Genomic DNA, 24,162 nt, shown 5'->3' with positions numbered 1-24,162 from the left:
GCTGTGAAATGCAACAACAGAGTGCGAGCCTTACCGCGTCTGGTGGAGGTGCCTGCAGGTGGGGACACAGCACCCTTGCTGCTGTGGGGGCCTCTGCCAGCCCCAGGCAAAACAACTAAAAGTGCCAGCCCTGTGGATTGCCCAAACCCGTGTCAACAGGATGGTACATAAAGGAGCCTTGGGTTTCTCTTCTATTTGTGTCTTTCAAAAAGCTCTGAAGGCTTTATGCAAAACTACTGTTAAAAAAAATATGAAAGAATGCTGTTTGCAGGCTTAATGGTCTCAAAGATAAGCAGTGTCAGAAGCAGGTGTAGGTCAGTCTTTGATGACATATATACTGAATGTTGCCAGTGTCATATGGAAAAGTAGTGTTTGAACATGTAAAAACTCTCATAAGGCATACACAGTAGAGGAGAGGTGTTACATTCAAATTACACAAGCAAATTTTAGTTTTCCCAGCTCATGGGTGCTTTTTTTGGCAATGATAGTAGTCTTATTTTAGCTTCACGAGTTGCATGTAAGCCAGCGCTGAAGTTAATGAGAGGCAGTATACACTGAGCTGCATAATGACGTCTATTTTTACTGTAAGAGTTTGGAGCATTAATGCCCTTTAAACAGTTTATAGATTTTGCTTTAACTAGGTGTTTATTGCTCAGTCTTTCACATGTTTGAATTTAACCTCTACAAAGTCTATATACACAGTTTGTGTGTGTATGTATGTAAGCTTATGTAGGTAGATATAGCAAAACACTGTTCCATCAGCTTCCTCAAGTGAACGACAAATGGAACCCTACTTACTGGGTTTGTATAGGATATATGTGAATGGCATATGTGTACCTATGCTAAAAACATGCATACGCAGGGGGCGGGCATAGAGGATTTTCTCAAAAAATATTGCTTTCGCATTCTGCTGCTTGTGTTTCTCTATACCAGGAATGCATGAATGTGGTATGTTTTTTTGTAGCTAGGTAACTCATTTATCTATTTCCACAGCATTTTGACTTCTAGGAACCCTAATTGGTGTTCCATTAGGCACAGTGCTAGCTTCACTTCGAGCAAATATAGCAAACTCTTCCAGTGTGCATCATTAATGACTGCATAGCACACAAAATCGTTCTCCATGAAGAAAAGACAGATGGCTTCTTTATGTTTTTAATATTGCACACAGCCAAATCTTGCAATTGCTTTTATTCAATAAAATCTTTTTGTCTCCTCTGCAGTAGGATGTATTCTAGCCTTTATGGCCTTACAACTTATTAGATAAATAATTACAGAATTACCATCTATCACTGAAGGCACAGATATGCTATAGATACAGATGGGACTGGAGTGTGTTTATGAAACTGATACATCATCTTTAATCAGTGGGTTCCTGAAGTGACCTTCAGAGATATAAATAGCTACCATCAGGTGTCTGAGTCTGAAGAAACTCTGTTTTCTTCTTCCTATGAAGAAAACAGAGTAGGTAGGGCATGTCCAGAGGGCAAATAAGAGGAGGAGAGTCACTAAGGTACTCTAAATTGTTCTTTGAGAGGAAGTCTACCTCTGCAGATTAGGTACAGTGAGTGCCTAGTAAAACAATGTGGGCACCTAAATCAAGTTAGAGTCCCAACAAATACCGGTTTAACCCTGCCCTATTCCCTCCTCTCCTCCAAGGAGAGTAGGAAGTATCAGAGGAGAGACTATCCTGGCAAGTACTTTGGTTATAAAAAGTCTTCAGCCCCAAGGGGATCCTGGGCATCTCCTGCCAGCTGTGGTAGCTCAGGATCACCCAAGCACATGCTCAGCCTCTGTTTTGATCTCAGATCTTACATGCTGATTCTGTGATATAACTCGAAATCCATTTTTTCAAGGACTGCTGGAAATGTATTTACAGGAAGCTTCTTGTGCCTGAAGATGAGGCAGAGCTGGGCTGTTTTCTGGCTGTTTTCCCACTCTGTGCCAAGCATTGGGATGACATGAGGAAGGTGAGGTGGTCACCTCTCCAGCTAGAAGTTAGTGATCTGCTCTAAGCTATTTACCTAAGCTCCTCTGTGAGTTGATGAAGGCAGAGAAGTGATTCCTTCCCCCCGTCTCAGACACTGAGACACTTTGGTGAGAGACAGCACATGTGAACTGAAACCGAGAGGGGCATGTTATGTTTTTCAAATCTTGGGTGACCTGTTGCAGTCAAGTAGCCATTCTCCAGATTGTTGAAGGGCAAAACAAAAAATAAAGAAATCACCTTCCCTCCTGTCAATAACAGCAATAGCAAGAAAATAAAGGATGACGATCATTGGTACCCTAAGTGAGCAAGGAGAAATTGAAGTAAATCACTGTTCCACTCCACGGAGAGCAGAAGACCCTCATTAGGGAAGTCTCATGCAGCCTCTCCTTTGGGCACTGATTTTGCTGTGGAACAAAGTTATTTATTCCAGAGGGACAAATGACCGAAAGCACAAGTGTTCTGCATTGATACTTGCACCACAGATGGCCCAGCTTCAGGCCTAACTGGTGTCTAGTGACATCCTTGGATGTCACTGGGAATGAGGGCATCAAATGCTCGTCTGACTGCGCTGATCCCCAATCAGAATCATTGCTTTCTTTTGCAGCAGTATAGTAAAGGTGTAACACACTTGGGCAATTTTAAAATGTTGGAAACGGGCACAAGGAATTCACACTGCTATTTTTGCAGTGGATTCATTTTTTTCTGTAATTTTTCAAATCCAGATGAAGAGGAAGCTCAGGCCATCTATACTTTAAGGATAACCTGGACAACAGCTGTTTCTCTTACATCAATGATGTACATTTTGTTCTCCTCTGTGATTTGTTATCTGGTTTTTGTTTGCTGTTTTTATTTTTTATTATTATATTCTTGCCCCACTATGTCTAATTTTTCTCTGAGTTACAGGGGTGCAAATCAACAGCGAGTCCAATGAAGTCAGTGGTGCTGTGCTGACATGAAGACAGCATTTTCTCAGTGGAGAAGTCTTTGGGCATTGCTTTCTAATGTTGTCACACAATCTTCTGTAACCATGCATGAGCTGTGGAAGCTAGTGATTTTCTGAACCAGCAATTTTAATATCTAGTTACAAAATGTAGCCATATGGTCATTTGTCTCTTGCTCCTAAGGGTCCGTATATCTTTGCATGCTTCCTTTCCAGGGCCACCACAAATGAAGAGCAGTTTGGGGACAGAAAACAACAATAGCAACAGCAATGCTCACTTCAGCTGGGTGGGAGCAGATTCATACCATTCCCATGGTATTGTTGGGATCTTCCACTCGTTGGGAGGTTTATAATTTTCACGTTATGTAAGAAGAGCATGTGTGTGAAAGGGAAAGAGACATACACAGAGGGAAAATTCTGTTCAATGCCTCTGTAAAAAATGCATTAACTGGAAATGTCAAAAAATGCTATTTTGCCGCAATGGTATAAAATGGCTTCTCCATTTTCCCCTTGATCTACAAGTAGGCATTTAGGACTCCAAAGTTTATCCGAATGTGGAGCAGTGACCACCATTTTAAGCAACATCTATCTCTTTCTGTAAAAAAACCCTGTTTTCCCTGGATAATGGAAACCTGCTACTGGCTCTGTTTCATTAGCACAACCTGTACTTGGGCTGGAAGCCCACTCCAAAATCATTCTCCAGGTCAATACAGCCAGACAATATCTCCTGACACTGTGTGGATAGGCGTGATGACTGCCTGTGACCAAGAGGACTACCTCTATCCACCTTTCTCTTTATGGCACATCCTACCTTCCTCCTTTTCCTCTTTTAGATTTGATTTCTCTCTAATTACAGGTTGGAGTACCTCTGGATGCCAACAGGTAAAGGCAGGAGAATTGTGACCCTCCTGCTTAAATTCAAACAGTTTGGGCTGTCCATCAAATCGAAGATGACTGTGCCTAAACAACTTAAAATTCGAGAAAGGAGATTAATGGTAGGTGGCTTTTTGTATCATGCTTCTCAAGCAGTGCTGTGTGCACCTATGATCTTTATTTGCCTTTCAATCACAAACAAAAGCTCACTACTGTGCTGTTCCTATTCCTCACATCTGCTTACAAAAAAAAAATATCTCTGGGCGATGCCTGATGGCTCTTCTCAGACACATAACTGAAGAAAGGGAACCTCTGAGGGAAAAAAGCACTAAACCATGTTTAACTTCTTGAATTAGATGCGCAGGAGTCTTTGACCCTAAGGATGATCTCAGATATATCCCAAACAAGATAAATATTCAGGAAGGCTCTTGAAAGTGCTGTTTTTCTATTCTCCGGCCTTCTTGAATTTCCCTCCTAGCTCAGACTAGTCTGTGTCACATTTCATGCAACTTGTAATCTCCAAGGGGAAAAAAGCACTTAACCATGCTGTCAGGCTCTTACTTCAGGCTCTCAACAATCTTCTGCTTCCTCTGAACACTAGTGTATATGTATTAGACTTATAGATATTGCCTGACTAAACAAATCAAACCACCAGCTGTCTCATGGGAACTCCTGAGGTAGCTTTACTCCCCTACTCTTCAAAATGTCAGGATGTCTTTTAAATATGATTGAAAGTCTGCTAGAAATGCCATCCAAGGTGTAGCAGCTTGAAAACAATCAAATGAATGTAGGTAACAAAGTTTGATAACTTTGCCCTAATTAGAGATTTTAGTAATAAGATGACAGAAAGGTATATATACATATTTGTGGAATATTACATATACAAATACATTTTTGTATTGTGTATATAGTAAGTATATATATAAAGTAAAGCAAGTATATATATAGTACAGCAATGTAACATAATAGCATACATATTGTTTTCCTATTGCTATGTAAGTCTAATTTCTAGGGACCCTGAGAAATCTGGGAACTCTAAAGGGAGGATGTATGTGTGACCAAGATTATATTAAATCTATCCTGAATCGCACTTGGAAAAATACCAGGAAGTTGCTATGTCTTAAAATATTGTTAAGCTGCACCTGAAGTAAAACGTAATTTGGTGGATGTTCCACAGACGAGCAGATTATCTGGGGAAATGATCCACAGAAGAATAGGCTGTCTGAAAAAGTATACATTGATGGATGGTCCACAGAATAGACGGGTTATCAAATTAACGAAAACAGGAACCATCTCTGGGAAAACCAATTAACCTTGTACACGGATCGCATAAGTAATCACATGAAGAATCATCAAAGTTGACCATAACTAATATCTTAGGTTGTGTGTATCCGACTCCATCACACACAGCTGAGTTGTGCAGACGTTGCTTTTCTTCGGAGTTGGGTGTGCAGAATTGTTCACTCTGATATCCCCTACTGTAACACCAGGTATGTCAGTATTAGTTTAGTAATATTAAAGGGAAATATGTTTCTATTGCTGGTGTATGGTGTGGTACCCCACCCTTGAGATGTATCTGTAATTTGGATGCCACAGGGGGATTTCTTCTGCATTACTTTCACAGTTCTTGCAGACTCTATGGAACCACACGCAGCCCTACAGAAATATAAAGGAATAGTCTGGACCTATTTTTCTTGGTTTCTTTTTTCACTTTCTTTTCTTCCACGCTCAGTTTTCTAGCCATCACTGAGATGCAGCTCACTGTTCATGAAGAAATCTCAAACAGCCAAACAAATGGCGTGAGAACAAGCTCTTGATGCAGTACTCTTGTACTTGACATCTCCGCATTGGCAAGCGCTTACAATTCCCCTTGGGTGTCTCTAATTATAATGTATGGTTCATTAAAAATGACAACAGAGTTCATCGAGCCTGCATTCTGGTGATTAATTGCAATGTTCTCCTACTCAGTTGTTGTTATTTATACCTCCATCTTTATGCAACTGATTATACTGTACTTTGCACCATTCAGAGAGTAACAGAAGGGACATGAAGGGCATGTTTACATGATGCAATGGAGCATGGTGTAGATATGCCTGAACTAGCAGTGACCCAAGCTGTGTGCTGGCACAGCACAGAGCTGTACGGCGCTAGAGGTACTAGCCTGGGTCTCCATCTCAGAGCCACAAGGAAGCTACGCCAAGCTCATCAGCTCTGCCTCTCAGAAGGATTTGTTAGACTCTGTGAAGAGCTGTGGAGTCATATTTTTTCTGCTCTCAGTTTCAGAGCTCATGCTGTCTCCAGTTGGTGAAAAATCACAGGCAGCTCGGTGCAGGTATTTCTCAGGAACTCCCTTTGAGTGTTCCTGCCTGTATGTGTGTATATATATCAGATATCAGATTTCAGCAATCAGAAGCTAAATCCTTCTTTAAGCCTCCCAAAAATATCTTTAAAATATCCTAGATCCACTGACTAAGCACTGCTGTGTATTAAAGAACCCACTGAACAAAACCTTAAAACATATATCTGAAAATCAGCTCCTGTCCATCAGGAGGAACAGAAATTTTGAGGGTGCAAAACTCCATGTTAAGTTGCTAATAACAAGGCTGTAGTTTGATTCACTTTGAGTTTATATTTGTGTGTAAATGATTTCTGGTTGGTCTTTTATGATCTCAGCTAAGGTAGTAAGCAATTTTGGGGGCCTGTTATTGGATATCCCAACCTGAGACAGACTCCAGTAATCTGATTTTTGGAGAAATTGCAGAGCAGCTCTCTCTGAAAATAAGTTAGCCCCTCCTGGGTACACTGGATGCGCATACAAAAATTGTGGCCGTGACGTGCTAGCTCGTTTTTCAGAGTGTCTTTGCAGGGAAGTCACAAACTTGCTATGTTGTTACAGATCTTTCTTATGTCCTCCTCTTCTTTTAGTTCTCTGCTTGCTACTCTCTGCTCTGCAATTCTCCTGTTCCTCAGTTTCAGGCTTTTAGTTGCAATCTAATGCTATTTGTACAGCATTATCGCCTGGAGGCCTAAATCAACTTTGGCAAGCCTCCTACTGGCATGTTATGTTAATAACTGATTGGTTTTGTTCTCAGCGAGAGCAATTTGTTCCAACAACTGGGATTCATCCCACTTTTTGAGCGAGCACACTGCTACACTCTAGGACAAACATTAAAGGCCAAGATCTTTAAAAATAGAAAGAGAGGGACCACCAGCATCACTGCATCCAGTCCAACAGCTGCAGGCAACCATAGGGTAGCTGCCTAGTCCAAACTGCACACCCACACCCGACCCCACCGTCACAGAGCCTTTCCCAGCTCCTGAGGGCAAATTTACATTTTCAGGCTTCTGACTGAAGTTTTTGAGCATCCAGACATCCCTACCAGCTTCAAATATTTAGACAATTTAGCCAGACAGTTCTTAAAACTTTGGCCCATGCTGGTATGTTGATGCTGCAGGAAAAATCACGTGGATTGCAATTTACTGCATTAATTCATATACAGCAATGGGAATTAAGGTTGCAGAGACCATGCTTATCTGTAATATATTTGCTCTTCAATATGTGCAAAGTATGTCCCTAACATTACAAGCATTTGTATTTGTCAAGGATGTATCTCCATAGTTTAAGCTAGGCATTTTAACTGCCTGGGAAGTTTCCAAAAAAAATCCCCAGACAAACAAAAAATGCTACTCATGAGCAACGAAAAATAGTACGTGAAAATTACTTTGCCATCACATGCAATTTGCATTTTTAAAATGTGTCTGTGAAATTTTACAGTCATTTGCATTCCAAGTCAGCAATTAGATTAAAAAAGCCCACAACTGCAGCTGTGACAAGTACTCTGTTATGCGAAAAAACATAAACAATCCTCTTGTCCTCCAGTAACAGCTCTGATGAGAACGAATTTTAGCGTAGTGCTCAACTTTTGCCTCTTCAAGGTTGCTTTCATCCTTGATACAGTATAACTGGAAAACCTAAAAGAACTGGAGTCCAAACAAGATATGTATTTAATAATACAAATTGCTTTTGGTATTGCAGTCGACCCTTTACAGAGCATCTTTTCAGGCGTCATTAAGATCAGCTGTAGAGCAGTCCCAGAGCCACAGAGAGGCTTTTCCCGTCACGCAGGGTGGGATGGCATCCTGCTGCTCCCCTCACTGCCCCCTTCTCACCAACTCCCTCACCCGTGCTCAGCATTCTCCTTGGAGGGAGATGAAGGGGAGATGAAGGTCTCTGGGGATGGACATCCATCAGTTTCCCTGGAGCTCAGAGCACATCCCCCTGCAGGAAGGGGAGCTGTGGCCAGACGTTTTCTTCCCATCTTCCCCACCTGTCTTGTTGACAAAGACAGAGACTTTGAGACTTTGTTTGGCTAGAAGAGATATAAAAGAGCGGGACTGCAAATAAATATCACCTCTTTCCCCCAGCTTCCTCAGCCGTCAGTACCAAAACTGGCACCTTCCTTACAGAGGTGCCTCCAGCTCGTCCTGAGCATTGGTGCACCCAAACCCAGGCATAGCAGTCAGTCCATGACACCTTTGGGGAGTAACAGATATTCAGCATAGAGGCGACTGACACTGGCAATTTACTTATTCAACAGCTGCTCACGGATCAGGTCTCCACATTAAATGACCCTTGTCCTTAGCTTTGTCTTCAGCTTCTTTCTGTCCCGTCAAACCAAGCATCTCCCCATTTTGCACTAGAGCCAGCAGGTCACGACTGGCTGCGGGATCACAGCTTCTCTTGGGGCTTGAATGGGATCTGACTTTCAGCAGGGACATTTTGGAAAGCAGGTCTCTGTGCAGCCCTGCAAGTGGAGTACCAAAAAAAGAAAAGGAAAGGGCAGGCATTTTAGTCATTTTAGAAAATGTCAGCTAGTATTCAGTGGTGTGTTCTAAAACATGTGTCTGCATCAGTGGGAAAGCTCCTTCGGCTTTCTGAAACACCCCTGCTCTGGCGGGCTGCCGGCTGCTAGCCCACGGGGCACGACCCACGCCGGGCAACCGGAGACACCAGCAATTTGTTATAAGCACAGTGCACCACTCTGCTCCGTGCTTGGTTGTTGCCGTTGCTGCCGTTTTTCCCTGGGTGGTTATTAAGAACAACATTTGTGAGCAGTTTTTATGCTTAGCTGAGCTGGCAAGAGTAGGTGCTGTGGTCCACCACAGCCCTGTCCCAAGCACCTTGCTTCACCTGTGGACAGTGGCTTCAGTTTCAAATCCTGAGATAACTCAGTGTTTAAGGTCTCTTCCTGCCAGCGTTAGTGCTCGGGCCGTAACAAGGGTGTGTTAGGCCTGAGCCCCAGGACCTTGCGGAGGAAATGTGGCGCCTTAGAAAATACCCATCACCTGTCAATATCTGGATTTCTCTATGCTTCAAAACCTCTTCTTGCCTTATTTGTCAGTGGAGCTGGGTGAAAGATACAGAAGACTTGGGCTCTATTATTCATCGGTGAGATGGAATGCAAGCTTTCCCTTCACCTTTAATTCAGGGCTTCTCCTTCCCTGTAATATGTGTTAACACACATTCCTTTCCTTACATCAGAAGGCAAGTGGATAGCACAGGGAAAAGAGAATTAGAGACACAAAAGAAGATTGGAAATAAATGAGCTAAGGGCTGGGCAGGGGAAGAGACTGACAATGGTTATGAGGAGAGTGTGTCCAAACAACACAAGAGAGGACGTGATCCAGAGGGATAAAGACAGTAGGAACAGTATATAATATTTTGGTCATTTATGATCCAGAAAGAAGATTATTATTATTTTTTTCTGCAACAGGTGAGAGAAAGGCTAAGATGGTGGACAGGGGAGAGAAGAGCACGATGTGACTAAAAATAGCTGAACATCTTTTATCTCAGCAAAGTGAAGGTTGAGAAAGATGTGATTTCTCTCTAGAAACATATCAAAAGAGTAAACACCAGATGGAGAAGGGCTATCTGAGCTAAAGGGCAATTTTGGCAAAACAACAAAAGGGGGGGGGGAAATCAGCCATAAATACATTCAGCCCAGAGAGCTTCCTAACCATCTGAGCATCAAGAGTCTCCAGCACCCTTTCGGCTGGAGTCACCGGGGCAATCTCTGGGACTTAAAGGTAGAGCCTGATCACTGCATGAAAAGGAGAGAGTGACAGGGCTGCCTGGCTTTGACAAGGCAGGATGCTCCCAATGTTCAGGTCTTGCTCTTGAAAAAGCCAATGAAAATGGAAATAAGTACAGGATTTGCTGGCAGCCTTTTTGTTAGCTAGCAGATATCAATAGGACTGAGTGCACTGAAAATTTCCACAGCTAGCTATCAGACCCTCATCCAGACAGTCCCCTGAAGCTCTTACCTTCATGTTTTACAATCACTTTACAATGGAAAAAAGTGTATGTCCGTGAAGACGGTGCTTCAGCGGTTATCAACAGCTTTTCTTATTACAGCTGAAGCTACTAAATATGCTTTTTCAAGATCATTTGACATGCCAGCCAGCACTGAACTCCAAATGGGCCACGTAAATTTTAAACAGAAATTCCTCCAAAATTGCTACATTATCGGCAGCGTGACGGCAGCCCCCCTTGCTTTCCCGCATTGGAGGTTCTCATCCTTTCCAGTTGTCGTGATTTCTCCGTCCTCATTTAAACCTGTAGTAACTCACCCTCAGACTGCCAGGTTGGTGTCAGTGGGCAGGAAGCAGCACAAGAATCAGGCCCTCTTTTCACTTTCGTGCATCTGAAAGCAGTTTCTGGGCAAAATTTTTTCACTTCCTAAATGAGAGTTGTCTCATAGCTTCGGCTACAGTAACCTGGTTCAACACCGTCAGCTCTTAGATAAGGTTTCCTTTTCAACAAAGCATGTAATAAGTCTATATTACTATTAAATACCAATAACACTATTAATGTTATGATATCAGTGCTTGCATTAATAAAAAATAATGAGAATACCGATCTGTTGCAGTAGGACGTCAGCCTGCCTCTGGAGGTGGGGAGGGCCATCTGACCTGCCAGAGGTGCTCAGCTTCCATTTTATTGGGGTAGTTTAGAGGTTTTTTATTTGGTTTGGCATTTTGCTGCTAAGGGGCAAGTCTGGGTTTTGTGGACAACCATGGACAAACGAAAATGCAATCCAGCTATCTGTCACCTTACCAGTCACAATATACTCGATTAAACTAAGATCGCACAAATTTCTATCCCCTGCGGCTATTGCAACTTCAGGTTTCAGTCCTCTACTGTATTTTGATCTTTCCCATAGATGCCTTAAGTTCTGGCATTTTTTTATGTCTTGAATTTTACATAATCAATTAAGATGTGTATTTTCCACCAGTCTGGCTAATATTAACTTCAGGTGGTATGCAAAGCCTGTCGAAACCTCCGAGAGCTTTTCTGTTGACTATAATGGGCTTTGGATCAGGACTCTTAATAGCAGTCATTTGTTTGAATCTATTCTAGTTTAATGAGTGATTAGCAGATGTTTTTTCCACTCTTTACCTAACAGTTGATAAACCAGAATCCGTGAGGAGCTGTGTACTAAATAATGGTATGATTTTACAACCCTCAAATTGCTTTAGAAAATAGATTTATAAATCATGCACATAAAAGTAAAGGATATTGACAAATTCTCTGCTATAAAAGAGGACGCTTGCTGTGCTTTATGTGAGTCTCTCAATAATAAAGTGTTACCTACCATGGGACACTGGGAAAAACTATCAGATCTTTATATATCTTGGTGTCTTGGGTACCTCTCCTTTCTGTTCTCTTTTATTTGAGGTAATTTACATGTCTTTGGCACTCCAGCTCAAATTCCTGCATCTTTTAGGACTAGATTCTTGTTTAAACAATGTTTAAACAGCTCTTCATGCAGGAAGAGAGCTGTGCAAAGAAAAAAGCCCTTGATTTTCCAATTACTTGTTATTATTTTTTAAGTCACCTTCCAATCCAAGCAAAGTTTCTAACACCGAAAGATACCAACTATCAGGATTTGTTCTACTCGACCTTTCATGATATTTAGGCATCTGGCTTTCCAGCTCAAGTAATCAAGATGATAATTAAACCTACATCTTTGTGAATGTCAAAACTGTCATCTGCATTCAGAATGTTACAGGTCTGCAAGAAATGATGATCAAGAGAAATTTAACATCAGTGAGGTCATTAGGAAATTGTTCCAGCATTGGCTTCACCAAAACCTGCCTTGTCAAAGCAAATGAGATACATGGAAGTATGCTATATGTACTGCCCATATAGAATACCTAATCAGTGTGATTGTAAACTAAGCATACTTTGCAAATGTAATTGTTGACATTATTTTAGATAATGCCCAAGCAGTAATGGCAGGTTATGAGTACCCTTTAGATTGTTTCACTATTAATACTTTGCACTATGTCCAGTTGTATACGTTTCCAGCTTAGAATAAGGCAAAGTCAGGAGTGTTAAGTTCACAGGAAAACATGTCTTGAAGTTGTTCCAATTTGCAAATGAAGTCATGTCACAGTTTTCCAATCCCAATAAGCAATCAGAAGTTATTTCCCAACAGCCAACGTGGTCCTGAGTTTCCAGCCAAAGTTGTAAGCCCACACTTTGCTCCCACCAATACTGAAGGTGAAGCGAGCGGGACGAAGTGTTGACCGTGATATGGGATCACTCACATCGCAGAATGTCTTCTGTCATCTGCAACTGAAACAGTTTAGTCCAAAACATTATAAATTTAGGCAAGTGTAGGAATTATTTCCATTTATCTGGCCTTATTTCTCTCTTGCGCTCCCTGCCACCTGCAAACTTCAAGCACGGCAACTCCAGCTGCAGAGCACCGTGCAGCAGCACTGCTGTGCACGCAGTTCCCTCTGTTGTTGCTCACAAGTTTCTCTGGAGGCTGGCTTTGCAGCCAGTCAAAGAATTAAAACTACAAATGTTGGCTTGGTACTCCAGATATGGGCTTTAAATAGCCCTCGGGATGATAGTATGTATTTCTGTTGGTTATAAATAGGGTCTACAATGACTGAGGGACTGAGTGCCTCAGATAAATGTGCCGTGTGAGATGGCACAAATTCAGCCCATGTGTCCTCTGCAGCGGCAGGGGAATTAGACAGCTCTGAAGGGTAAAGCAGCATGTCCAATGTGCAACTGTCCAGGAGCAGCAGCAGGAAACACAGAGCTTAGGGAGAATCCATGCCTTGAAGGCACTCAGATATCTGCTTGGCACCCAAAGCCTTTTCATGGCAGGAGGCTCCCCTCCATCTAAGATGCAGCTAGATGCAGTGCTTTTGTCAGCTCCTTACGTCAGAGGCAGATGCCTAGATCAATTGCCCGAAGGGTGCTTGGGTCATGTCCCGGGACTGTTCTCAGCTGAGCTGGGAATTTCCATCAAAACTCCCCAGCCGCTCAGCCAAGAAGAAAGACCTTCGAAAGCAAGAAGAGCACAAGTGCCTGACTCCAGGCTAGCTCTAGGGCTGCCTGCGCTGGGAGATTTACCGTGTGCTAGCTCCTGCTCCTGCAATTGTTTGTGCCTTTCACATTAAATATCTCCGGAAGAAAAAAGACAGAAAGACTTCATTGCTAGCAATTTTAAATACTTCAGCATCTACCTACATTGCTGGTGTTTTGGACTGCAAACTCTTAAGAGTAGCCCTAGGCAGGAAGAATTTTGTGCCAAATTACTTCTGTCCTTGTGGATTAAATGTGTAACCTGAAGCAAAATTTGAGCCTGGGTGCACGGAGAGAGGTTCTTAATTGCCCGACAGCCTGCAAATTCCCCTTTTCCTAGTAATTTTCAAAGGATGGGGAAATGGGGTCTCTAGTGGCAGCGCTGGCATTTTAGATGGAGGAAGTGTGAAGCAGCAGTTAGTTGTTAGACTAATACAGCGTCTGATCTGCGAGACATTTTCTAACAAGCAGAAGATGTAATGGTACAGCTGAGCAAGTCATCACTTGGCAGCACACATCTGCAGGCTTGAGCTCTCGGTAACCTGTGGACGGGAGGTTAACCTAGCGCAGGGGCATTGTAAACTCTGACCTGTGATATGGATGAAGGACAGAGGAAATGCCCAGAGGAGTACTGCTGAATGGATTTAAAGTCTTCAGAAAACTCCCCATGCTCTGTCCCAGACTCCTAAGTACATTCATATAAAAAGCATTCAGCACCTGGAGACTAGTGTGCTAACTCTTGAAGGCTAGAACATGAACTGAAATATATTTAAATACAATATTAGAATTAATAACCTAAAGCTTACCATGATGTATGATAGCCCCGAGTACACGTGCTGTTTGCCGGTGTGCCTTCTGCCAGCTAAGATAATAGCTACTTTATCTCCAGGCTCTTGCAGCAGGAGCAATAACATCTGAAAGAAGCCAACTGCTGGTGGTAAGCTGGGGGATAATTCAGAGTTTAGCCTAAGGCTCCCTCTGGAGTCAAAGGAGAGAGATCGGTGCCTCCAAGGAGGGATTCAGAGCAGGGACCTGAGAGGCTGTGGGGAGCCCTGCCTAGGGAAAACCCAGGGAGGTACTCCTCCTACGCCTCGCTGGAGGTATGCCAGTGCAGGGGCAAACTTGGCCTGAGCAGCCACTTTCTGGGTTTTCCCCTGTTTCTAGGGAAGAACAAAACCTGCTACTCTAAATTAGGCTGCAATGCTGGGACAGAGGCATACCGCATAGCACATTGCAAAGGTAAGGGACATTGTCCAAGCAGATATTGTGCTTGCTTAAGCATTACCTAAAGTTCAGTTAATTAGGCAATAATCTCTAAGCTCTGGCTGATTTTAGGGGCAGTAGTTTTTTCTTTTTGTACTATTGCATATCCCATCCACATGGCTCTAGTTTTCAAGTATGACAAGTGATGCTGTATGTTGGGTAAGCTGCCCAAGGGTTTAATTTTCCGAAGGCGTATGTCCGAGTCCACAAGTCAGGCCCTCACAAGCTGTAAGAACCACATAAATTAAACACCTAAAATCTGACATAATTTTAGAAAAGCTCAGACCCTGTATTTGGAGGAGTTTGAAGTCACTTATGAGAGATTCTTTGTTCAAAAACAGTTCAGAGAAGCCTTGGGATTCCCACTGCTTTTAGTTTAGTTTTCAGATGTCTGCTGTGCTGCTTCTATTTGCTCTTTTGACAGTCGTGACTATAAAACCAACACCTGTGGAAATAGTCTTGATACTAGTAAGACCATATTTATTTGGGGAAGATAGCCAATCATTTCTAGTAGAACCTGAACTCCTTTAATATAATGAGTAGTACTTAAGCAATTAATTGATCATGTTTATCCATACATCAGCTCCAAAATACGCAAAGAAATACATCTCTTACCAGATACTCCCAATCACAAAACTAAGCTTGGTACATCATAAATTTTTCCTACTCTACAATACGGGCTGGGCTGGAATAGGTCATAGATGTTACTCATGATCTGGGAAGGGTTGCTAAAAGTGAGCAGAAACGTGCCGAAATCGGAGGGAGCCTTTCTGTTGACTGCAAAAGCCTTGCAATCACATCTACGGTGCTGAATATTTTATCTACTCCTAAAAGTTGTGACATGTATCATTAGCTACTATGAGATTTAAGCAAGCGTGCGACAGCTTGTTCCAACGCAAAGCATGGCAATTGTGTTTAAGGACGGTCTGCTTTCCAAATCTTCAGGGTATTTTTTGGCTTTGGGGGAAGGGGCTGGTGAACTCCTGTCAAGATGACTTTAAAAACCCCTCTTGGAATCTGTCTGTACCCTGACTCCTCTAAATAAACTTACTAATACTTAGCAATAAAAAGTGTAATGAACACAATGAGCACTCCTGATACAATTAGCATAGCTGGAGAAAGTTTTTTTGGTTTGGTTTTGAAATATTTATGATTCAATTAATGAAACAAATAAACAGGACACCACTGTCTTGTTTTGATATCAAAAGGTCTTTTGCCTCCTGGGCAGGTAGAGCTTTCATATAAAGCAGAGGACAAACTCTGCTCTTAACAGGCAATGCCCCAGCTTGAAGGGAGGTTGGTTTGCCATTAAGAAACTTGCTAAGTCAATGGATGTAGTTTTTCCTTTTCCTTAATCTACCATAGAAAACACTAGGAAATATAGTAGTTCAATGCTTAAGAGTCCCTTTTGCTACCTGTGTGTCGATAAGAAAATGCTTTCATGTGTTTTTTTCTTTGAAATTATGTAAGACTAACCATTACATGATATTTAACACGTAATTAAACATTAAAATTTAGCCAAACACACAGTCGTCATACTCCCTCCATCCCCAGAAAAAAAAAGGAAGCAATTAATCTTTAAATCCTTTTTAATAAATGAATATTCATTCATCAATATTTTCATAAAGCATCTCTTCATCATTCCATTTTACTGTTCTTTTTTTTTTCACTGCTGAAGAATACCAAAAATACATAGATGTGCCTTCAGCAAAAAAGACTGGGTTTTAGTTTATCTTTACAATGGGATGAAATCAACTTAGAGTTAAACCACCATAATATTTCTACTGTTTATTCACCCTTTGGGCTATAACACAAGATAGTTCCATTTTTTTTTTAATGCCTTTTACAAACAAATGATGAGTAAATGCTATTTATAGTAATGTTGAGTTAGAAAGGAGTTAATTAGCTATGAAATACATTACTCTGGTGCAATTTGGTTGAAATTACCTTTTTTAGTCTTAAAGCCATCTATGGTTAAAATCATACACTGCAGCTAGCGTAAAGGGACAAGAGCCAGAAAATGGGAGGTCAAGGCAAACACTGTTTTTAACACATGGTTGTGTGTGTGTGTCTGCGTGTAAGAAGCGGTGCTGGGACTGGAGGAAGGGAATTGGCAAAAAAAGGCACAAAAATGTGTGTTAAAGATGAAGTGTTAACCTTAAGTGAGAATTTCCTGGCTTTTTTCAGGTCCAACCAAGACTTGGATTTGTTCAAGGTTCAAGCTGCTCGTGCCCCATGGAGCTCAGCTAGACTGATGAATATGGAATCTCATGAAAAAGCTGAAATGTGCAACTGCCCACTTTTTGCGATGAGAGGCAAGGTGGGGAGTACGCTTTCATGAAAGGGGCTGCAGTACCACACTGCCCTCCAGCTGTGCAAAGGGTAAGAGGGGGAGCGTACTCAGAGACACGGTTCTCTTGCCCATGCAGGGTCCTGAAAATGCACATTGCCTCTTTGCTCTGGCCAGACAGTAATTTTCCATCTGCTTGAAAATCCTGGCTGAAGCCACTGGTGAACTGATTTCAGTGGGAGTTGGAGTACACATTTCTATCACAACTAAAAAGTCTCTTCTTCTTGTTGAAGATCTCTGCCTGACCACATGATTTCTAGGAGCTGGAGCTTAAAGAAAAGAGAGAACTGTGATTAAATCATGAGGGTGGGACCACTCTCTTCTTGAATCCCATTTTTCAGGGTAGTTCTTTAGGGCACTTACTGAAAGACTTGCTCGAAGATTATTTCATTAGGGTAATTTTTTTTAAACAAAGCCTACCGGTTTTATGTTTTATTAAAATCAGAATTTTTGTTTAATTATATTTTGTTATTAGGATAAAAACTTGGGAGGGCTTTTCAACAATTCTACCAAATATGTACTTTGGGAGGGTGTTAATTGTTTAGTTAGTTTGATTATAATGACGACAATGTGCTCTGTAATCCCTTCACAGTTTGAAGAGATATTAGAGAGCTCATAATACACTGTGGTTTACCAATGGGAGCTAATACTGAGGAGCTTTTAAAAACCAAGTTTTTCTGCTCCAGCTATACGGGTTCCTTTGAGGCTCTTCATACCGTAGAGTTGTCTGCAGATACAGTGCTTAAAAACTGCAGTTACAGCCGCTTTGCGCCGCTGCCAAGGATGCAGCAGGACTGCGGTGCTGATCCTGCACACGCTGGCAGCCGGGGTTACGGTGAACGCTACCAGCGGGGGATCGCCTCGCAGCCTTGCTGCAAGGCAGCTGTGGGGAGCCCATTCCGGTTCAAGGAGCAGCCCCGAGGACGGGATTACAACACAGACCTTGCAACCTAGGTTCGTCTATGCTGAATTTCAGCCCAGAGCAAAGTTTCACAGCTCAGCTGCAAATAGTCAGGGGCGGGAACAGTAACGGACCGTACGTGGCTGGGCTGGTTTTGGCTGGGGTAGAGTTAATTTGAGGGGTTAAACCACAACCATGGCAGCAACACAAGTATCATTGTTCTACTTACAGATCAATCAAGCACTAGCGAGAACACGAGTCATTACAGAGCCAAGGCAGCCTTTTCAGTTTCATCCCTTTTTGGTGTTTTTGATAGATGCGTATCCACACATTTTTCTCCCACAGACGTCTCTAACTAGCATCCAAAGCTCTCTATCTGCCAAAAATTCCCATCGATGTCCAGAGGAGTTCTACGTGCAGAGAACTGGCGGGGCCACGCCTGAATTGTTTTTTTAGATCTATTTATGCTACTGTATCTGTTGTTATTTGTGAATGTACATGATAGAAACACTGTTTACAAAAAATATATCTTCTTTTCTTTAGAAAGGTTTAGTTCTGATAAATAACAAATTAAGTTTACAGATCTGAAATTGGCATACCTTGACAACTACAATCTACTAGACTGAAAAAAGGTGGGATCCTAGTGAGGGAACAAATTGGGATGAAAACCAAAGTGGTCACATTTGCATGAAGGATATGTTTGAACATAGCTGATGGTGAAACAAAACACACTGTTTGCTATCGCTTGTGATCTGTGACTGCAGCACACTAGCTTGGTAACTGTATGTATACTTTCAGTATATAAATAAAATATGAAAATGCTCCAGTAGAATCAAAGTATCGGAAGTGCTCTATTTGCTCAATTCTAGAGAATAAAAAGTTATAACATCACAGAAACAAAAATATGACATAGCATGCGGTCACGATAGCAAGCACAGGGAAGAAAAATATTGAGAAAATATACTTATATGCATATTATGCAAATATATTTTACATTAACATACAATGTTATAAGAATGTTAAATAATGTGAATGGATATTTAAAAAAGGCTACAGCTAGATGGTTTCATGTCGAAGTAGCAAATAACCTGAGACATCTTCTATGCTTTCACTGGAATAACAATCTTTAAATCTACAGCAGATGTAGAACACATTGACAGTAGTTGAATTCTCAGCTAAATTATACTAAAAATGTGCTGTTCTCTTTCAAAATGACATGGCAGCTGGAACCAGTCCAAGGGAAGGAAAATGTGCTGTACATTTACAGTACTTACAAAAGATTCATTTTGCTGTTGATGGACACTTAAAATGCTTGTTTGAAATATTATGAACATGTGTATGTCTCCAAAGACCTAGAGCAACACTCCCACGATCAGCTTGCTTACTGCAGAAGAGAAAGCAAGAGATCATTAAAAACGATGCCCGTTCAGGACTGGGAACAAATGTATTATGACATCTATAAACCCAAGACATTTTAGCAAAGAAAAATAAATTTGGCTTGCTGAAATTGTAGTTGATGGATCGGCAATATAAATGACTTATTTTAAACTTACCAGTGTAACTCTACCACTTTATGATTAGCGTGTATGGCAGCATTTACAAACAATGTTACTAAATACTGACTTTATACACGATTACAGCTGTTTGAAAACTTCTATGACAATCAAAGTTTTGTAGTGATAATATACAACACTTACTTTCTCAAGGCTTGTTGTTTTGACGACACCTGCCTTTCGATTTAAAAAGTTCCTCTGAAGTGCATTCTATGTTAAAGTGTCCATAACCTCAGAACGAATGTGTACATGTGTGTGTGCATACATATACTTTTGCTTTGCAGTGTGTGCTTTTATATACACACAATTCTTTGCTATACGTATTCACACATACATGAGTATGGTCTACATAGTAAAAGTTCATATATATATATATTTTAATATATAAATATATATATAAACTCTGTAGGCAAGTAGTACTTCGCTTGTTGTAATTGAAGTCCTTTAAAAAAGTTCAGTCACTCAGTTAACATAGTATAGCCAGTAAATTAAGTTGAAAAGAGAAAATGTGAATGGAAACACCATTCTTGACCACCTGTCGATGGCATTCACATCTGTTAGATCAGGGATTTTTATTTTCAATTGTGAAGACCTTCTTCGTAAATGGCCCCTCTTGCTGTGGGAGCCTGTTCTTTCTGACGAACGTCTTCCAAGGCTTTCGCGATGTGAGCTTTGTTTTCTGTACTGGATTCCTGAGTTGTCAAAGGATATCATTGAATTTCTGGCATCCGTAACGCTGGTGGTGACCTCGTTGCTTGCTACCTCGTTGTGAATTTCAAGCGACGTTAGCAGAATGTTTCCATGGGTATCCACCTAGGGGGCAACAACAGAAATATAAATTGTTTCAAAAGACTTGACCTCTATCAGCAGAATGTGGGTGTATTTAAATCTCCAAACCCATATATATATTTGAAGAAAGCATGTATTCATTTTAAGCATGTGATAATCTTAGAAGAAAATGGCACTACTCAGCTGCTTAAAATCAGACAAGTACTTAAAAACTTTCATAAACAGGGTTATCATCATACTACCAACATCCAGTACAAAACCGTATTTGGTAAAACCAATCATTTTCCTCTCCCTCTAAATCAGCCGCGTTTTAAAGGATGGTGTAGTTCACTGAAATCTCTACGTTGCTGGCGGTGGGGGGAGAGGGTAAGGGATGGATTCTCTCTCTGCTACCTACATGTGAAGTTTGCTAAAATCACAAGAATAGTTCTGACCTGCTGAACAATTTTCTATTTCGGAATCACAGAGCTTATCTACAACTTCTCTCTTAAGCTTTTTCTTCCAAAGTCATTTGCACAGTTTTGCAATAATGGCAATGCTTAACTGTGCGGCTCTTCCACCTGGGTAAGTGATCTTAAAAAGCAATGAACTTAGACAAGGACGAAAGCTGCTGAACAGAGGAAACAGGTGGCACTCTTCCCTCCCACCTCCATATCCAAGAGGCGGTGAGCAGAGTGTTGAGCACAGGTGAGCAATGCGATGCCATTTTTAGTAAGTAAATGGAAGGTTATGATCCTTTAGAGTCCTTAAATTCCAGTCCAGACTCTCTAGTCCCCCTGAGTACCGATAGAGGAGGAGCAGCGCGGAGTTGGGTATGGCTCCTTCAATCCAGAAAAACTTCCAGTTTCCATGAGTGGCGCTGATGGGCAGTCCCAAACGATGCTGCCTTAGTCAGCATTTGGTAGCTTCAGTAGTGGGGCACCACATCCCCTTGTGCCCCATGCCCTGCATGCTGGAGGACAGGCAGAGAAGACAGCTGATGCAGGGATCAGCTCCAATTTTCCTGCCTGCTTTTGGGAAAGGAAAATAACATCTGAATGTAAAATAAACGTTCTGTAGTGGGTATTTTCAGCCAGTTAACGCATGTGTGAGACTGTTCAAGTGAACTCTGTTCCCCATGTCAGAAATAGACAGTGAATCATGGCATACGGGATAATTTCCAGTTTTATGTATACAATTTATTTATCCACAATTCATCCTGCAATTAATACATTTTTCTAACCTGCCACATGATCTAGCTGTGTTAACTGCGCAGCAGTTGAACATCTCATCCTAGAAGCATCTGTTTAAAAGTGGCTGAGAAAACACACTATCATCATGGCCTTTTTGAAGTTTGTACAGTCATCCAATACCACGTCCTTTGCAAGCTTTGTGTGATGCATTAAAAGTATGCATAGCTATGTGTCTGTCCATATGCATTTAGCTTTTTTCAGTCTTGTTAAAATTCTGTAAAATGGATGTTTCTTTCATCAATTATTGATGCTACAGCTTATCTTTTCTCAGTGAAAGCAATTATGATAGTATATCAGTAATGCTTTGCCAAGCTTCTTGCAAATGGAAAAAGAATATAAAACGCTATGAATGACATAGAGGCAATTAGAAAAAAAAATCCTAAGGTATCCAACAAATCCTGCTGTTGTAGGCAACAGTACATTATGCTGATGAGTGCCTATAAATAAACAACGTGAACCAAAATAATGGGGTGGAGAAGCCTCAGCGGTGATTAAGAAGAATTTATTTTCCCCATGGCAGAAACCCGTTGGGTACAAAAGTACGAGCTTGAGGTTTGTAGAAATGAGTTCACGCTGTTCAGCAGTATCTGTAACCAGGGAATACACACAGCTGTAAAATACAGCCATGGACATCATCACTACTTATGGTGGTCTCTGAAAAAAACTGAGCTGGTTTTCTGGTTTTTTTTTTTTTTTCACAAAGAGTACAAATTATGATCAGGATTTGTAACAGCATTGTGTAAAATATCTCCACAATCTGCACTTTCCTCATGAAGCTTAAAACTAAATCTCTCATCCAGGCCCCCACGGCGTCACATGTCATCTCCTTTCCCATCTCCTCCCAGGCTTTGAGAAATGTTCTTCAGCTTACTAAAAATGCCCCAGCAGAGACCATTTTGCTGGGCTCCACCCTGACAGCACTGCCTTCCCCTTGCAGGTCTCTGCTCCCTTTCCGTCCACCACCACAGATGTCAGCTGCTCTTTCCCTCGGGGCTTCCTGATCTCTCCCGATTCTGTCTGCCACCTACATATATACAGATATTAGCCTGTCCATGGGTGCTTTGTCCTTCTACACCGAGTCCTGGATTTTTGTAGGTGAGGTGTCAGCTGAAAGCTTGTAACCTGGAGGGTACATCTATGTGTTCAGGCTTCTCCTGCCCAAGGAAAGTATTCATTTGATTCCACTTATTTCATCACACCCCATAGCCTGCTTCACCTTATCTGCCAACCTTACATGCCACCCTAACGTAGCTTCTGCCTCTGATCTGCCAATGCTGCTGCCACTTTTCACTGCTCATCACTGCATCTATAAATCAACCCAGAAAGGTGGTCAAGAAAGTTGCAACATTTGTGTAAATGCTTTGCCTGAACATACCATGATGTCCTATGAGGTTGTACGACAGCATATATTTTCTCAAAATATCAAATGAGACATATTTGGAAACATACTTTTGAAATGCATCTCTCTGTTAATAGAGCAACAGACTTGCATGTCAAATACAAGGAAGGAGCAGATGGAGAGAAGAAGAGGTCTGCAGAAACTGAAATCAGGCTTCTGGTCTGCAGATATTCTTGAGACCTAATCCTGCAAACTGTATTGATTCCTTCAGAGGTTTTGGATAAACCACCTAAGCTCTCAACAAAGTTAGAGCAATATATACGAATGCTTTGTGACAATCTTAAGGTAATGTTCTGAAGTATGAATACTTAATGCATGCAACATGTTAAAAAGTATTTGCACATAAGCATGTCTTCTGAAAGATTTAAGCAATGATTTAAATGACTGACAAATGTACACAAGCTCTCTCAATGAATAAAGCAGAAAACCAATAATGGCAGGGTATCCTGTGCAAGTCGACTCATGTTTGCCTGAATATACAGATAAGGCAAAATCCTCCATGAGTGACCATGAGTTGCAGGGATTTGGACTCGATGGCCCTTACGGGTCCCTTCCAACTTGAGATATTCTATGATTCCATGAGTGCAGACTGGTGGCTCCAGGGAAACTGTTATTCCAGGTACAGATACAGATTAAGAAAAGCAGCTGAACTGGTTACAGTCATGGCTACACATGATGAACAAGGCCAATGTCTGTGATAAAACTTTAGTTTTACTCCTTATGAGCCTTAGAATATTATTTTTTCACCTGGCTCAGAAATGTCACTGTCTATGCACTGGAAATTCTCCCCAAAACGTTAACGCCAGGCTTTGCTCGCGAACCTTGTCATAAATCGGAGAGATGACATTGTGTATTTGGCCAATTTCCCCTTACTCCTTGCCATCCTGCTTTAACCTAAAGATTTCCCTTGTTTCCCTGGGCCTCCGTGCTTCTTGTAGTCTTTTTTCTGCCTGACCATGGCTCCACTGAAGCCATTCATTCCCGTTTCCCCGCTGTGGTCTCCACTGCCGGTGCTCCCACCTCCTCCCTGACACAAGCCAGGCCTGGTTGTTTCCATGGAGTGTTTCCCAGTGAGCTCATCAAAGCAGCTGGAAACAGCTGAGCACCAAATAATTAATTAAGTCCCTGCTGAATCAGCATGGATCCAAATATGCAAGACTGATGCTCTTATTTCAGAATCAATTTTAATCAAATCCCATCTCTCCCACCTCTGAACAACTACAGCTCCTGCACCAGGGTGAAGTGATTGAATCTCACATAATTCCATTTGGAGGCTGAGAAGCATGAAATGCTGTGAGATGTTTTATACACGGAAAAACAGATTCACTTTTGAAGGTTCACCATTTCTGAACTATAAATGTTACAGTACAAAGAAAAAATCCAAGGAGACTAGCAGCCTAATGTCATCACACAAAAAGGAGCATAACTTACCTAACTGAAGCCAGAAAGAGGAGAATTAAGATAAGGCTCACAAAGAACCTCTGGTC

The 24,162-nt window shown here is 41.5% G+C and overlaps 1 protein-coding gene across 2 annotated transcripts in view; it reads right to left on the bottom strand.

Annotated features, from left to right (window-relative positions):
* Positions 1 to 16,029: 16,029 nt before the first annotated feature.
* Positions 16,030 to 24,162, bottom strand: part of GABRB3 (gamma-aminobutyric acid type A receptor subunit beta3) — a 153,644-nt gene continuing 145,511 nt past the window's right edge. For both annotated transcript variants that reach the window (XM_076358934.1, XM_076358923.1), the window contains one exon: positions 16,030 to 20,068. In XM_076358934.1, coding sequence (XP_076215049.1) covers positions 19,718 to 20,068 — 351 coding nt within the window. In that variant the 3' untranslated portion in view covers positions 16,030 to 19,717. The remainder of the gene's footprint in view (positions 20,069 to 24,162) is intronic.

Source organism: Aptenodytes patagonicus, chromosome 1, assembly GCF_965638725.1.
Source record: "Aptenodytes patagonicus chromosome 1, bAptPat1.pri.cur, whole genome shotgun sequence".
NCBI lineage: Eukaryota > Metazoa > Chordata > Aves > Sphenisciformes > Spheniscidae > Aptenodytes > Aptenodytes patagonicus.
This window is presented reverse-complemented; position numbering and strand designations above follow the sequence as displayed.